At 34.1% G+C, this 18,588-nt stretch overlaps 1 protein-coding gene across 1 annotated transcript in view; it reads left to right on the forward strand.

Moving 5' to 3' along the window:
* The window catches only part of LOC144957167 (neo-calmodulin-like), a gene marked incomplete in the record, with an annotated part of 64,174 nt that overhangs the window by 22,373 nt on the left and 23,213 nt on the right, over positions 1-18,588 (forward strand). The window contains 1 exon segment of the mRNA XM_078888196.1: positions 2,488-2,518. Coding sequence (XP_078744322.1) covers positions 2,488-2,518 — 31 coding nt within the window.

Here is an 18,588-nt window from a genome sequence, read left to right on the forward strand (position 1 = left end):
GTTTATAGTCTGGTTAATACAGTCTAGTGAGAATTGCTCGTAATCGTGGATGGCAAAAAAAAAAACCCTTAAAAAAAACAATAACATAGATCCGAGTGACATCAACTTCATTCTATCTATATCATTGCATTTCCATCCAAAATTATAAGGATTTGAACCCCCGTTGTCGCATCTGTTTTATTTCTCTCTCCTTAACCCTCTCCTTTCCACTCATAGGAAAACCGTCACATTCGTGACGATGCAGCCAACATTTTTCTCATTTTGATTTCTATTGTACATAATAGTATTTGAACAAAAATGTTTGCTATAGATCTAGTTAATGTAGATATTAAAACTGTGTTTAAGAGTTCGTTTAGCAGAAAAAAAATATATATAGCAAATACTAACAGGTTTTGTATTTGAGTGAAATAAATCTATTTTTGTATAGGTTGGGTGTGAAGTTTTGGGGAAAATCCGGAAAATGACCGGTAAGGAGAGAAGCAAGAATCAGAATCCCAAGTGCTTACTGGGTGTTGCCCGAGATATCTCGTCTTTTCTTAAGATAGACCCTACAAAACAAAAAATTCCTGGGGATGAATTTAAAAAAATGACCTTTCGCCACGAGATCATAAAAAGATATCGTCGACTAGGCATTCCACGAAGAAATATAGATAATTCATCAAACAAGATGTCTGATGTCAACAGGAATCACCCGTGTTGTCTAAATGAGCAAATTGGGGGTAAATAACCTTATCCACGGGGAAAAAAAACAAAAGTGCCTGAAGCGAGGCTCGAACCCGGGACCTTCCGGTCACAGTGCAATGCCTTAACAACTCGGCCACCCTGGGGATGAATAAAGTGATTAAGAAATATTTTATATTTATTTATTATTGTTTTTCTCATTTCATTTTTTCTGAGTCTATCTGATATTATTGTAGAATAATATAGAAGGAACAACGTTTATAAGTTGACGTCACCCAGCTCTTTGTTTTTAGACAGCCTGTTAATGTTACACATAGTTTTGTGTGTGTTTTGTACGTTTATTTTGTCTGGCGGATGTTGTGGGTATTTTACATGTACGCCTAACACCACTAGATTGAGGTGCACAACTCTGTCATTTTTTAGTCTTCTAACAGAGAAGAAAGAAAAGAATATGTAAAAGACAGTTTCATCAACATCATCATTGCCATTTTTACCCACAGACAAACAGTTTCCATCCTTCTCTTTCCTGAGCTAACATTTTTTTTTATCTCGCTCCATGTCTTACCACTTCTCTGTATATCAGCATCTTTAATTCTTCTGCTCCCCTTTTGGCTTTGTCTGTTGTCCTTCATAAATTCTGTCATAGCTGAAACTATTTGGTCGCCCAAGTTACAAAAAAAAAAAAAAAAAAGAAAAGGAAAGATTTGATTTGTCTGTCTGCATTTCTGTAACAGTTTGAGTTTTACGGAAGGGGTATAATTTATTATTATTATTATTATTATTATTATTATTATATTATTATTATTATTATTATTATTATTATTATTATTATTATTATTATTATTATATTATTATTATATTATTATATTATTATTATATTATTATTATTATTATTATTTATTATTATTATTATTATTATTATTATTATTATTATTATTATTATTATTATTATTATTATTATTATTATTATTATTATTATTATTATTATTATATTATTATTATTATTATTAATTATTTATTATTATTATTATTATTATATATAATAATAATAATAATAATAATAATAATAATAATATATAATAATAATAATAATATAATAATAATAATAATAATAATAATAATAAAATAATAATAATAATAATAATAATAATAATAATAATAATAATAATAATATAATAATAATAATAATAATAATAATAATAATAATAATAATAATAATAATAATATAATAATAATAATAATAATAATAATAATAATAATAATAATAATAATAATAATAATAATAATAATAATAATAATATAATAATAATAATAATAATAATAATAATAATAATAAATAATAATAATAATAATAATAATAATAATAATAATAATAATATAATAATAATAATAATAATAATAATAATAATAATAATATATAATAATAATAATAATAATAATAATAATAATATAATAATAATAATAATAATAATAATAATAATAATAATAATAATAATAATAATAATAATAATAATAATAATAATAATAATAATAATAATAATAATAATAATAATAATAATAATAATAATAATAATAATAATAATAATAATAATGATAATAATAATAATATAATAATAATAATAATAATAATAATAATAATAATATAAATAATAATAATAATAATAATAATAATAATAATAATAATAATAATATAATAATAATAATAATAATAATAATAATAATAATAATAATAATAATAATAATAATAATAATATAATAATAATAATAATCTTTATTTTATTTTTATTATTTTCGTTTGTTTTCCAGAGCAAGAAGCGAGACAAAGACTCTGAGATTGGTGAGTGATTTATTGCTTTTGTAGCCCATCTTTTTTGTTGTTTAAAAAATGATATTTATAAAGGGCAACATTCACTAAACGTGCTCACTCATTGTAACAACAAGATATGAAGTGAGTAGAAAAGTGCCAGAAGACAATAGAGAATAAAAATTTTTCGCGGCGGTGGTGGGGTTTGAACCTGCGACCTTATTGGTACGACAACTCCGCCTGGCAGGTGAGAGCTTGGCTCTACCGTCTGAACTATCAACGAACACAAAAATATTCGTATCAAACCCAAGTCATTTCTAGATCCCTCTTTCACCCACTTCTGAGACCGCCGATTCGTTCGCCCACCACCATCGCGAAGTTATTTTTGACCAGCAATCATTGTAAAGCGTTTTGAGCACGTTTATTGGAACTCTCTTTTCTATAGCTGCTCAAATGTTATTTTCCAATTGTTTAAAAGCTAAGTCTCGAAGACTGTGAAAACAAAAACATAAAGGGGATTTTGTTCCTTTCCTTTATTACAAAACAGTTGATGACACGAGTTGTAAAAAGGGTGTTTTTTTTTATACAAAACCCTCCGAAATCCAGTCCCAGGCTCACTCCCCACTGCTACTTACTTCCCATAACTTTGTCAGGTTTCGTTTGGTTTCATCGGGATTTCGTCGGATTTCGTAAAAAAGAAACTCCTTATTGCGTAACATAAAAAAAGATATATATATATATATATATATATATATATATATATATTATATATAATATATATATATATATATATATATATATATATATATTAACGGACTAAATATATATAATTTTTCAATAATTTTTAATGACATAAAGATGCTCATGGAGAACTGAAATTGCAGCCAAAATAAATTTCGTAACCTTACGAATTTTTCGTACTTCTACAAATTTTCCGTTATATACAGGTATCTAGATCTGTAATAAGCTTTTTAATCCCCAACTTATCAAACACTCTAAATCCCCGAGATTTCTTGCTTGGCTGTGTTTAAGGTACAGTGGCTTCAAGTCACCAAAGAACCGACTATTGATTGAATGACTTATTTATTGATTCACGCGTTTTTGTATCTATTTCTCTATTTGATTAATAGATTTTATCATATTATGTTATAAAATTTTGCAACTTTCTGATAACGATAAAGAGTAGGGGAGATAACCCAAAAAATAAGGATATCACCTTTGGTGCTCCATGGGTTATTTCCCTTCTCAAGGATTATTCCCCTTTTATCATTAATTTCTGTCGACGACAAGAAGTGTTAGTGAAATAACAAAAGTTAAAACCACGTACAACTCACTATTTTCGGGTCAGCCGCTGTGGAGTATATTAGTCAGAATTGCTTGTTGTCTTATATGCAGGACGCTAATCTTTTATAAGTTTATTTCCTAATTATAAATCGTCACAACTGATAGGGTGGACGATAATGGGCAGGGATGCAAGAATAGACCAGATTTAGTCCCTTTATTAGTGATTCGTCTGCCTCATCCATTGAGCGAATAATATACTATGCGGCTGCCTCTATTCTCACCCCCCCCCCCCCCCCCCCCCGGCCGATTGGATTGCCGAAAAAAACGTCGCCGGCTTTTTGCCATTTGGATTTGATTGTTTTTTTTTTTTAAATTGTGCAACTTGTGACAAGAAACTTAACAAATTACTGCATTACAACCTTTGGATTAAACATACAACAATTGTTGACTACTATTATGAAGACTAGCATCCTAGACTAGGGGGATGAGAATAGTCACTTCGATACTATGCCTACCTTATGTATCAAGCTCTCAGGTTATTATATTCTTTGGGATTACAAGAAAAAAAGGCCAATTATTGCTCACGGAAGTGGCTGGTAAAGGGATAGTAACTACAAAGGGAAGTAACCGTAAATGAAATGACATGATATTGAGCTCTTTATTATTTCTCTTTATCTATTTTACTATTTGATTAAAATAAGACCAAAAGAGTGAAAAAGAAAAACAAAGGAAAAATAAATAAATAAATAAATAAATAAATAAATAAATTATTAAGACAAATAAGTAAAACCAAACGAAAATAGATTTGAAAGAAAAAAAAAACAACAACAACAAAAGGTTTAAAAAGCAAACAACAATATAAACAAATAGTTGTTGTCTCCCCTGTAATACCCACTCGAGGTTGCCTTCTGTGTTTGCCCTGGAATGAGATTACTGTTTTGTCCGGTCCCTGGCTGGAGTCCATGACTGAGGTGGAATCAGTCACGTAATTAGTATTTCTTTTGGGAGATGAGATTATTTTCCTTTTAAGTCATCTAATGTGTACTGTTATAGTTTTTGTTGTTGTTTAGAGCATATATTGACCCATCGTCTCAAAACGGTATTATGTCGGGATGAGCCAGATGCTAAAAAGTCAAATTATAGTTAAGCTGGTCAAACAAATGAATTATTTGTATTTAGCACTATAAAATATCATATTCATCCTCCTCAATAAAACATATAAACTCTGGTATTTATGGCTACAAATTCCATTTTCAACATCTTAATCATCCCGACTTAATACCGTTTTGAGACGAGGGGTCACATAATATTTTGTAAAAATCTGAATTCATTCCTCCTAGTGTGATCCTGTGCTTGTGTCGGATTAGAACTTTAAGTGATCTGATGCACTGATAGCGTGTTCTTGAACTCTCATTCTCGTTCCCTCCTTTGACCCAGTTACCATTGTCTTACTTTCTCTTGCTTGCTTTTTAATTGTAAAATATCCAGATTTTTTTAGACCATCCGATTTTCTTCTTCTTTGCTGGAGCTGATATATTCTTAAACGTGTACCAAGCGCCGTTAGACGCTATAAATAAACAACTACACAATTACAATACAGAGTCAATCAACCCGTATCCATCTTTAACTTACAGCCTGATACCGTAGTCATCGTAAAGTTATAGCCTGACACTAACCAAAAAATGACGTCAGAATGCTAGTCTTTTGCCACAAAAGAAAACAAATCGTGAGTTGTATTCAATAGTTCAACCAATGAAATAACGTGTTTCCATGAGCTCCACTAACGGCAACTCACTGGACAGTGCAAAATCCTTTTAAAAAATCACGATATGTTTTCTTTTGTGGACAAAGACTTGTCTTTTGACGTCATATTTTGGTCAGTATCACCGTAGCCATCGTTATGTTATAGCCTGATACTGAAATCCAAAAAGGACTGGCAGTTTGACGTCATTATTTGGTTTTTGCACCGCTTAGTGAGTTGTCGTCAGTAGAGCTCATGGAAACAAGTTATTTCATTGGTTGAAAAATTGAATACAACTCACCATTAGTTTTCTTTTGTGGCAAAAGACTGGCATTTTGACGTCATTTTTTGGTCTGTATCAGGCCATAACTTTACGAAGGTCACGGTGTCAGGCTATAAGTTTACTATGGCTACGCTCAAAACTACACATATTGGAGAGCAGTCGAACTCGGTACCATCTGGTTACGAAACAAAAGAAGATACCGATAAATCACACAAGAATCGTAGCCATCGTTAACATATAGCCTGCAACTAGAACCAACTAGGACTTATAGATTGACGTCATTTTTTAAGGTTTGTACAACCTCTAGTGAGTTGTCGTTAGTAGTACTCAAGGCAACAAGGGATCCCATTGGTTGACCTATTGAATTCAACTCACCGTTTGTTTTCTTTTGTGGCCAAAGACCTGTCTTTTGACGTTATTTTTTGGTCAGTGTCAGGCTCAAAGTTAACGATGGCGACGCAAAAATCCTGTTTGCTGAATCGTCGCCTCCGTTAACTGACACAATGACTTGTCTTTTGACGTCAATTATAGGTTGGTGCACCGTCGAGTGAGTTGTAAGTAGTGCTCAAGAAAATAGATGATCCCATTTGTTGAACTATTGAATACAACTCACGATTTGTTTTTTTGACGTATTTTTTTTGGTCAGGATCAGGCTATAGATAGTTCGAAGATGACGTCACTCAGGTCTTTGTTATTGTTTTTTGCCATCCGCGTTTATGAGTAATGCTCACTGAACTGTTTTAACCCGACTATAAACGTTCATGGATACACACAGTTTTGTGTGCTGGTCCGTTATATTTCCGGATGGCAATGTTATGAGCTTCTTAGCCAAGCGCATACTATCTATAAGTTTACGAAGAATATGGTTGAATTCAATAGGGAACAAAGGTGTAATGCAAAAAACTGGTTCCAATCTCATTGAAAGCGTAAAGTCATTCTTCCGGAGGACAAGATACGTAACTTGTTTTATTGATCTTCTGATTGCAGGTAATGGTATCTTATTTTCTACTAGTCTTAATATATGCTGGTCGTCAATCAAGATCATATATCCTCACACTTTTGCGTAATGTAATCTTTAGAATCTGCATATACATCCAGCTACTAAAATAGTTGTGCCACCTTTTGATTCAATATGTAACATATTCACTATTAGTCCTCCGAAGGACTGGTTACATAAACACTTCAAAGGAGTTTGGAATCGGAAGAGTAGAGGTCTGTATGTCACGACTTCTCTGCATTGTTAAAAGATACTATCGGCTACAGACGCATTCCTACATTTCCATAATAATCAGGAAAACTAGGAAAGAAACGTGAGCTTTTATATAGTTCAATATACACTAAACGTGCCAACAGCAACACTTAACATGTAGGGCGTGGCATGACGCCTGTTAGGCGATATTACATTTTTTTCTAACTGAGACAACGCTGTTAGCGACCAGGTACTCATTTTCCACTTGAGTACGGTGAAAGAATGTGAGTAAAGAGCATTTTCCAAGGACTCAACTATGCGCCGAGCGAGTCTTGAACCCAGGACCTTCCGATCCAAAAGCGATTGTCATACCACAAGACCACATAGCTGCACAAACATGATCCTTCCTAAGATCAGCCGGTGTAATATTTAAATAGTTTTTTAAAAACTATTATTTGTTATTCTTCAAATCGTCATTCACCTTTGTAAAAGGTTGCCTAGTTTGTTCCGTGGAAAAGACAATTAATTTATCACGTTAAAACATCCACTTAATTACTGTGAGTGTGAACGCTGATTACGATCGGGGTGTTGTTCACGGTCGTCGTGGTGTGTGATCGTTTAATAATTAACACACTTGTAAAAGGTGATTGAGTGATGTTGTGTACCCTATGTGTGTGTGTGTGTGTGTGTGTGTGTTTGAGTGAGTGTGTGTGTGTGTTTGAGTGAGTGTGTGTGTGTGTTTGAGTGAGTGTGTGTGTGTGTGTGTTTGAGTGAGTGTGTGTGTGTGTGTTTGAGTGAGTGTGTGTGTGTGTGTGTTTGAGTGAGTGTGTGTGTGTGTGGTGTTTGAGTGAGTGTGTGTGTGTGTGTTTGAGTGAGTGGTGTGTGTGTGTGTGTGATTTAAGTGTGTGTGTGTGTGTGTAATTTAAGTGTGTGTGTGTGTGTGTGTGTGTAATTTAAGTGTGTGTGTGCTTTTTATTTATGTGGTTGAGTGTGTTGATATAAAAATACCGAGTGTTTATGTGACGGGGAGAAGTGAGATTCGAGAGATAACTGGGTAGATAGATAGATAAATAGATAGTGTGCCTATGTGGTCTTGTAGTATGAAACTCGCTTGCGGATCGGAAGGGCCTGGGTTCGAGCCTCGCTCGGCGCGTAGTTGAGTCCTTGGAAAAGAATCTTTACTCACATTCTCTCAACGTTAACAGCGTTGTATCTGTCGGAAAAAAAAATTGTATTATCGCCGAACAGGCGTCATGTCTCGTTCTTTATGTTGCACGTTGCTGTTGGTCAGGGACCTTTTATAAAGCGCTTTGAGCACGTTTAGTGGATATTTCTTTATATTTAAGCTTTAAAAAGATAAATAGAAAGCAATGAGAGACAGACATTAATATAGTGATTGGGGAGGGAAAAAAGGAGAGAGAAGTCATGCGAAAGACAGATGAAGAGAATGACAGATAGAGAGATAGACAGGGAATGGGAGTGAGATAAAGAAAAAGATATATATATATATATATATATATATATATATATATATATATATATATGATGTGTGTGTGTGTGTGTATGTATTATTATATATTATTATTATATATATATATATATATATATATGGAGAAGAGTAGTGCTGAGAGAGAGGAGAGATAAAGATAAAGAGAGAGAGGAGGGAGAGAGAGAGAGAACAGAGAGAGGAGAGCGAGCAGAGGAGAGAGAGGAGAAGAGGGGGGAAGAGAAGAAGAAAGAAAGAAAAAAAAAAAAAGAGAGAGAGAGAGGAGAGAGAGAGAGAGGAGGAGAGAGGGGAAGAGAAGAAAGAAGAAAAAAAAAAGAGAGAGAGAGAGAGAGGAGAGAGAGGGAAGGGAGGAAGAAAGAAGAAAAAAAAAAAAGAGAGAGAGAGAGAGGGGAGGAGAGGAGAGAGAGAGAGAGAGAAGAGTAAAGAGAAAGAAGAAAGAAAAAAAAAAAAAAAAAAAGAGAGCAGAGAGAGACGAGATGAGGGGGGGAGCGAGATGGGAGAGAGAGAAGGTACTATGTGCCTCTATTAATCCTAATATTATGTCTCTATCCACTTTCGTGCGTGCTTCAACACGAATGATATTACACCCTCGTACCTCCCCCCTCCTCCCCCCCCAGCCCCCTGTGGATGTGTGAGTGAGGGTGACGAGTGACAGACAGACTGAAACTTGTCACCGTATCACCCACCAGCACTCGCCGTTGTCACAGTTTTCATTGTGATTGATATTTGACGGTGTCATTGATGATGTCCACTCGTGGTGCTAGTAGTGGTGATTATTATTACTTTTCTGGTGTGACGTGTTAAATTTCATTTCAGGACTGGGGAAAAATGTAACTATCTACTTAAACAGTGTATTTTTGTTCGTGCTATTGGATTCTTGTTTGAAAATTGAAATGAGACAGTACAGTTGAAATGCGACCAATTGTCTCATAATGTTGTTTTGTCATAATGCATAATGGTCAAGGTGTGGGCTGATTTGCAGGTCCAAATAAACCAGACAAAAGATTTTATGGTCTCAATATTCTAAAATGTAAAATAACTTTTAGCTTTTGTATATACAGAGCAAAATACACAAAAAGTGCTCAAAGCGCTTAAAATGCGACCAATTGTCTCATAATGTTGTCTCATAATGCGCAAGGGGCAACGTGTACTTATTTTATAATAATAATATAATAATAATAATAATAATAATAATAATAATAATAATAATATAATAATATAATAATAATAATATATGATAATAATAATAATAATAATAATAATAATGATAATAATAATAATAATAATAATAATAATAATAATAATAATAATAATAATAATATATAATAATAATGATGATAATAATAATAATAATAATAATGATAATAATAATAATAATAATAATAATAATAATAATAATAAAATAATAATAATAATAATAATAATAATAATATAATAATAATAATAATAATAATAATAATAATAATAATAATAAAATAAGAGTTTTTATATAGCGCAATATCCACTCGAAGTCTCAAAGCGTTTTACAAGGGGTCCCAGGCCAACAGCAGCACTTAACATGTAGGACGAGGCATGGCATGAACCCTGTTAGGTGATATTACATTTTTTTCCGAACAGAACACCGCTGTTAACAGCCTGGTGCTCGTTTTACAACCTGAGGATGGTGAGAGAATGTGAGTGAAGAGCCTTCTCCAAGGACTCGTCTATGCGTCGAGTAAGGCTCGAACCCAGGACCTTCCGATCCGAAAGCGAGTGTCATACCACTAGACCACATAGTCACACGATGGTCTGGAAGATGATAAGTATGCGCTTGGCTAAGAAGCTCACAACATTTTCATCCGGAAGTATAACGAACCAACACACAAAACTATGTGTAACCTTGAACGCTTATAGTCTGGTTAATCGGCTACAGTTTAGTGAGAATTACTCATAAACGCTGATGGCAAAAAGCAATAACAAAGACCCGAGTGACGTCATCTTCATACTGTCTATAGCTTCTGGATACCCGTCTGGTCGTGGATGAATAAACATGGACGTCAAATGGGCGATATAGATAGAATGCGCTTGGCCAAGGAGTTCACAACATTGCCATCCGGAAGTATAACGGACTAACACAGAAACTCTGTGTAACCATGAACTTTTATAGTCTTGTTAATACAGTTTAGTGAGAACAACTTACAAACGCGGATGGCAAAAACAATAACAAAGGCCTGAGTGACGTCATCTGCATACTATCTATAATAATATGTGCACAGGGCCCTGGGACAAATCGTAGCCATCGTTAACATATAGCCTGACACAAGAACCCTCTAGGACTGGCAGTTTGACGTCATTTTTTTGGTTTGTGTAGCGTCTAGTGAGTTGTCGTAAGTAGAGCTCAAGGAAACAAGTTATTTCATTCGTTGAACTATTGAATACAACTCACGATTTGTTTTCCTTTGTGGCAAAAGACTGGCATTTTGACGTTATTTTTTTGGTCAGTATCAGGCTATAACTTTACGATGGCTACGGACAAACCGTGGTCTGAGATACCATTTGTCACCATCAACTCAAAATGGTATTATGAATTTATAACCACAGTAAAAAATATTTAAAAAAAAAACAAGACAAAACTATAAAAACAAAAACAAGCAAACAAACATACAAAACCCAAACAAACTTGGGTTTATTTATATTGAATATTATGGTGATAAATAATTTTTAAAAATTGTCTCATTGCAAAAATGAAAATAAATACAAATAAATAACAAAAAAACAAAAAAAAAAAAACAAACAAAAAAAAAACAACAAAACTTTAAAAAACCCCAACAAAACCCTAAAAAATACCAAAACAAAACATCTCAACGCAAAAAAAAATAAAAATAAAATACAAATAAAACAAAAAAGGAAAACAAAACGAACCAAAACAATACAACAACAAACAAAAAAAAAAATGAAAATAACTCGACAAACTGAAAGTTAGTATTTCTCATCCTTATGACTCTAAATTCACCTCTCAGGGTCTCCCATCTATCCTGCATAATAAATACCGTTTTAAATAACAGCCACAAACTCAAAGTTAGTATTTACATCGATCCTTATGACTCTAAATTCACCTCTCAGGGTCTCCCATCTATCCTGCATAATAAATACCGTTTTAAATAACAGCCACAAACTCAAAGTTAGTATTTACATCGATCCTTATGACTCTAAATTCACCTCTCAGGGTCTCCCATCTATCCTGCATAATAAATACCGTTTTAAATAACTCGACACACTCAAAGTTAGTATTTACATCGATCCTTATGACTCTAAATTCACCTCTCAGGGTCTCCCATCTATCCTGCATAATAAATCTCATGTAGTTCCATATCTGAAGCAGACGTCGGAGGTCATCTTCCGCCAAGCTGATCTATCTCTTGCCAATTCTATTAAGCAGAGCGCCACCTTTCTCAGCTTCATCTGTCCAAGTTCTTATCCCTTTCAAATACGTTATTCTTTGTCTTCCTCTTATTCTTTTTCCATTCATCTTTCCAGTCAAGGCGAGTATTTCCAAACCAGGGTGGCGGATAATGTGTCCTAAAAATTCCATTTGGCGTTTGATGATTTTTGTTATCAGTGATCTTTTTCTGTTTGCCATTTCTAAAATTTCTTCATTTCTTTTCCTTTCCATCCATGACACCCTCATCATTCTTCTGTAAAACCACATTTCCACTGCCTCCAGTCTTTTAACCATGGTCTTGTTTATGGTCCAGCTCTCACAACCATATAGCAGCACAGACAGTACATAGCAATCCAGGACTTTGATTTTTGTTTTCATGCTAATATTCCTGTTTTTCATAATTGTATGCAGCTGGTTGAATGCATTCTTCGCCATACCTATTCTTTTCTTTATTTCACAATCTGATTTTCCATTGGATGTTACATTGAAGCCTAAATATTTGAAACATTCAACTTGTTGTATTGTTTGTCCTCTGCTTGTTATTACACAGGCTGGTGGGTTATTATTTTTAGATACCGTCATACATTCTGTTTTAGATATATTCAGTTCCAGTCCCATATTTTCACTACTCCTGACTACAACATCCAGTAATTCTTGTAGTTCATGTTCAGATTCTGCCAGTAGAACCGTATCATCTGCATACCTCAGATTTGTTACATTCTTTCCTCCAATACACACCCCCTTCTTATGTTCGATATCTCTTAATATCATTTCACTATAGAGGTTGAATAAATCTGGAGACAAAACACACCCCTGCCTAACTCCTCTTCTAATAGGTGTAAAACTGCTTAGTTCGTTGTCAACACGCATTGCTGCTTCTTGTTCCCAGTACAAATTCCGTAATATTCTTAAATCTTTACCATCAATGTCCAAGGATGATAGAATTTTGAATAGTTTTTCGTGTTGTACTTTATCAAAGGCTTTTGAATAGTCGATGAAACACATATACAGATCTTTATTTACTTCAATACATCTTTCCATCAGCATTGATAATGTGAATATTCCATTTCTGGTACCCTTGTCCTCAACAAAACCAAATTGCATCTCCCCAATTTCAGGTCGTACTTTATTTCTTATTCTTAGTAAAATTATCTTCAAAAGAATTTTTGTGAGGTGGCTCATTAGGCTAATAGTTCTGTGTTGTTCACAATCAACTGCCCCTGGCTTTTTTGGTAGTGCTATAAAAATGGATCGTTTCATATCAGTTGGCATTTTTCCTGTGTCATACACTTGATTTAGAAGGTTTGTGATGAATTCAATCCCCCATTCACCCAGGCCAGTCAAGGCTTCAATTGTTATGGCATCAGGTCCTGCAGCTTTTCCATTTTTCATGCTTTTCATGACGTTCCTAACTTCATCTTTCATTATAGAAGGCCCTTCCAGTTCTTTTATCATAGGCATTTCTCCTCGATTATCAAAAAAAAGTTCTTCAATATATTCTGACCATCTGTTTAGAATGCAGTCTTTGTCCATGATGGTGTTTCCACGCTTGTCTTTGATGCATCCACTTTTAGCACCTGATTTAGTTTTGTTTGTCACTTCTTTGATTTTCTGATGGAAGAATTTGCCATTTTTTTCTTTGCAGGACATTATATAGTGACATTGTTCATTTATCCAGTCTTCTTTAGCTTCGTTGCATTTTCTTTTTATCTGCCTGTTCAGAGTCTTGTATTTTTCTTCCTGATTTTTGGCCTTTCTTCTCTCATTCATTAATTCTAATATCTCTGGAGTAATCCATTTCTTCTTCTGCAACTTAAGTGTGGTTGGAACATTTTCTTCTAATGATGCAGCACACACTGTCTTTAAACTGCTCATATTTCTCTTCTATATCTGTTAGTTCTCCAAGCACTTCAAACTTGTTTCTTACTGATAGTTCAAATTTTTTCTTGTATCTTCTGTTCCTCCCGGAGAATGTCTAGTTGATATTTAGGTTTAGCCTTTGCTCTTTTGCAGATTTTCAATTTAACTCGTATGGGGCATAGCACAGGTATATGATCGCTGTTACAGTCAGCCACCGGCATAGATTTGGCATACAAAACCGAGTTTCGGAAACGTTTGCTGATGACTATGTAATCTATTTGGTTTCTCACTCCATCTCCAGGACTTTTCCATGTCCACTTCCTTCTATTGTGGTTTGTTGACCAAGTATTTGTGATTGTCAGATCATGTTGACGGCACCATTGAATAAGACGATCACCTCTGTCATTTTTGTCTCCCAGACCATGTGGGCCCACAATATCTTCTATTCTTTCTCGGCCCACCTTGGCATTAAAATCGCCCATGATGAGTTTTATGTCTGAAGACTTAAACTGATGCATTGCTTTATCTATTTGTTGATAGAAATTTTCCACTTCTTCATCATCGTGACTGGTGGTTGGGGCGTATATTTGTAAAATATCAAAATCAAAAGGTTTTGCTTGTAGTTTGATTGCCATTACTCTGTCTGATATGGGCCAGAATCCTTTGACTGCTCGCGCCGTTTTATTATCTAGTATAATTCCAACTCCCCTTTGGTGTTCTCCTCCTCCTGAGTATATAATTTTACAGTCATCATAATTAAGTTCTCCTGCTCCTTTCCATCTAACTTCTGATAATCCTAAAACATTGATATTCAATCTCTTCATTTCCATAACTACATTTGCTAGAGTCATAAGCATAATAAATACCGTTTTAAATAACTCGACACACTCAAAGTTAGTATTTACATCGATCCTTATGACTCTAAATTCACCTCTCAGGGTCTCCCATCTATCCTGCATAATAAATACCGTTTTAAATAACAGCCACAAACTCAAAGTTAGTATTTACATCGATCCTTATGACTCTAAATTCACCTCCCAGTGTCTCCCATCTATCCTGCATAATAAATACCGTTTTAAATAACAGCCACAAACTCAAAGTTAGTATTTACATCGATCCTTATGACTCTAAATTCACCTCTCAGGGTCTCCCATCTATCCTGCATAATAAATACCGTTTTAAATAACAGCCACAAACTCAAAGTTAGTATTTACATCGATCCTTATGACTCTAAATTCACCTCTCAGGGTCTCCCATCTATCCTGCATAATAAATACCGTTTTAAATAACTCGACACACTCAAAGTTAGTATTTACATCGATCCTTATGACTCTAAATTCACCTCTCAGGGTCTCCCATCTATCCTGCATAATAAATACCGTTTTAAATAACAGCCACAAACTCAAAGTTAGTATTTACATCGATCCTTATGACTCTAAATTCACCTCCCAGTGTCTCCCATCTATCCTGCATAATAAATACCGTTTTAAATAACTCGACACACTCAAAGTTAGTATTTACATCGATCCTTATGACTCTAAATTCACCTCTCAGGGTCTCCCATCTATCCTGCATAATAAATACCGTTTTAAATAACAGCCACAAACTCAAAGTTAGTATTTACATCGATCCTTATGACTCTAAATTCACCTCCCAGTGTCTCCCATCTATCCTGCATAATAAATACCGTTTTAAATAACAGCCACACACTCAAAGTTAGTATTTACATCGATCCTTATGACTCTAAATTCACCTCCCAGTGTCTCCCATCTATCCTGCATAATAAATACCGTTTTAAATAACAGCCACAAACTCAAAGTTAGTATTTACATCGATCCTTATGACTCTAAATTCACCTCTCAGGGTCTCCCCATCTATCCTGCATAATAAATACCGTTTTAAATAACTCGACACACTCAAAGTTAGTATTTACATCGATCCTTATGACTCTAAATTCACCTCCCAGTGTCTCCCATCTATCCTGCATAAAAAATACCGTTTTAAATAACAGCCACAAACTCAAAGTTAGTATTTACATCGATCCTTATGACTCTAAATTCACCTCTCAGGGTCTCCCATCTGTCCTGCATAATAAATACCGTTTTAAATAACAGCCACAAACTCAAAGTTAGTATTTACATCGATCCTTATGACTCTAAATTCAACTCTCAGGGTCTCCCATCTGTCCTGCATAATAAATACCGTTTTAAATAACAGCCACAAACTCAAAGTTAGTATTTACATCGATCCTTATGACTCTAAATTCACCTCTCAGGGTCTCCAATATATCCTGCTTAATAAATACCGTTTTAAATAACAGCCACAAACTCAAAGTTAGTATTTACATCGATCCTTATGACTCTAAATTCACCTCTCAGGGTCTCCCATCTGTCCTGCATAATAAATACCGTTTTAAATAACAGCCACAAACTCAAAGTTAGTATTTACATCGATCCTTATGACTCTAAATTCACCTCTCAGGGTCTCCCATCTATCCTGCATAATAAATACCGTTTTAAATAACAGCCACAAACTCAAAGTTAGTATTTACATCGATCCTTATGACTCTAAATTCACCTCTCAGGGTCTCCCATCTATCCTGCATAATAATACCGTTTTAAATAACAGCCACAAACTCAAAGTTAGTATTTACATCGATCCTTATGACTCTAAATTCACCTCTCAGGGTCTCCCATCTATCCTGCATAATAAATACCGTTTTAAATAACAGCCACAAACTCAAAGTTAGTATTTCTCATCACTATGACTCTAAATTCACCTCTCAGGGTCTCCCATCTATCCTGCATAATAAATACCGTTTTAAATAACTGCCACAAACTCAAAGTTAGTATTTACATCGATCCTTATGACTCTAAATTCACCTCTCAGGGTCTCCCATCTATCCTGCATAATAAATACCGTTTTAAATAACAGCCACACACTCAAAGTTAGTATTTACATCGATCCTTATGACTCTAAATTCACCTCTCAGGGTCTCCCATCTATCCTGCATAATAAATACCGTTTTAAATAACAGCCACAAACTCAAAGTTAGTATTTACATCGATCCTTATGACTCTAAATTTACCTCTCAGGGTCTCCCATCTATCCTGCATAATAAATACCGTTTTAAATAACAGCCACACACTCAAAGTTAGTATTTACATCGATCCTTATGACTCTAAATTCACCTCTCAGGGTCTCCCATCTATCCTGCATAATAAATACCGTTTTAAATATACAGCGACAAACTGAAAGTTAGTATTTCTCATCCTTATGACTCTAAATTCACCTCTCAGGGTCTCCCATCTATCCTGCATAATAAATACCGTTTTAAATAACAGCCACAAACTCAAAGTTAGTATTTCTCATCATTCTGACTCGAAATCCACCTCTAAGGGTCTCCCATCTATTCTGCATGCATAATAAATACCGTTATAAATAACAGCCACAAACTCAAAGTTAGTATTTACATCGATCCTTATGACTCTAAATTCACCTCTCAGGGTCTCCCATCTATCCTGCATAATAAATACCGTTTTAAATAACAGCCACACACTCAAAGTTAGTATTTACATCGATCCTTATGACTCTAAATTCACCTCTCAGGGTCTCCCATCTATCCTGCATAATAAATACCGTTTTAAATAACAGCCACAAACTCAAAGTTAGTATTTACATCGATCCTTATGACTCTAAATTCACCTCTCAGGGTCTCCCATCTATCCTGCATAATAAATACCGTTTTAAATAACTCGACACACTCAAAGTTAGTATTTACATCGATCCTTATGACTCTAAATTCACCTCTCAGGGTCCCATCTATCCTGCATAATAAATACCGTTTTAAATAACAGCCACAAACTCAAAGTTAGTATTTACATCGATCCTTATGACTCTAAATTCACCTCTCAGGGTCTCCCATCTATCCTGCATAATAAATACCGTTTTAAATAACAGCCACACACAAAAAGTTAGTATTTACATCGATCCTTATGACTCTAAATTCACCTCCCAGTGTCTCCCATCTGTCCTGCATAATAAATACCGTTTTAAATAACAGCCACAAACTCAAAGTTAGTATTTACATCGATCCTTATGACTCTAAATTCACCTCTCAGGGTCTCCCATCTGTCCTGCATAATAAATACCGTTTTAAATAACAGCCAAACTCAAAGTTAGTATTTCATCATCCTATGACTCTAAATTCACCTCTCAGGTCTCCCATCTATCCTGCATAATAAATACCGTTTTAAATAACAGCCACAAACTCAAAGTTAGTATTTACATCGATCTTATGACTCTAAATTCACCTCTCAGGGTCTCCCATCTATCCTGCATAATAAATACCGTTTTAAATAACAGCCACAAACTCAAAGTTAGTATTTACATCGATCCTTATGACTCTAAATTCACCTCTCAGGGTCTCCATCTATCCTGCATAATAAATACCGTTTTAAATAACAGCCACAAACTCAAAGTTAGTATTTACATCGATCCTTATGACTCTAAATTCACCTCTCAGGGTCTCCCATCTATCCTGCATAATAAATACCGTTTTAAATAACAGCCACAAACTCAAAGTTAGTATTTACATCGATCCTTATGACTCTAAATTCACCTCTCAGGGTCTCCCATCTATCCTGCATAATAAATACCGTTTTAAATAACAGCCACAAACTCAAAGTTAGTATTTACATCGATCCTTATACTCTAAATTCACCTCTCAGGTCTCCCATCTATCCTGCATAATAAATACCGTTTTAAATAACAGCCACAACACTCAAAGTTAGTATTTACATCGATCCTTATGACTCT

The sequence above is a fragment of the Berghia stephanieae genome, chromosome 11 (assembly GCF_034508935.2).
Source record: "Berghia stephanieae isolate SIO BIC M18660-M18661 chromosome 11, UCSD_Bste_1.3, whole genome shotgun sequence".
NCBI lineage: Eukaryota > Metazoa > Mollusca > Gastropoda > Nudibranchia > Aeolidiidae > Berghia > Berghia stephanieae.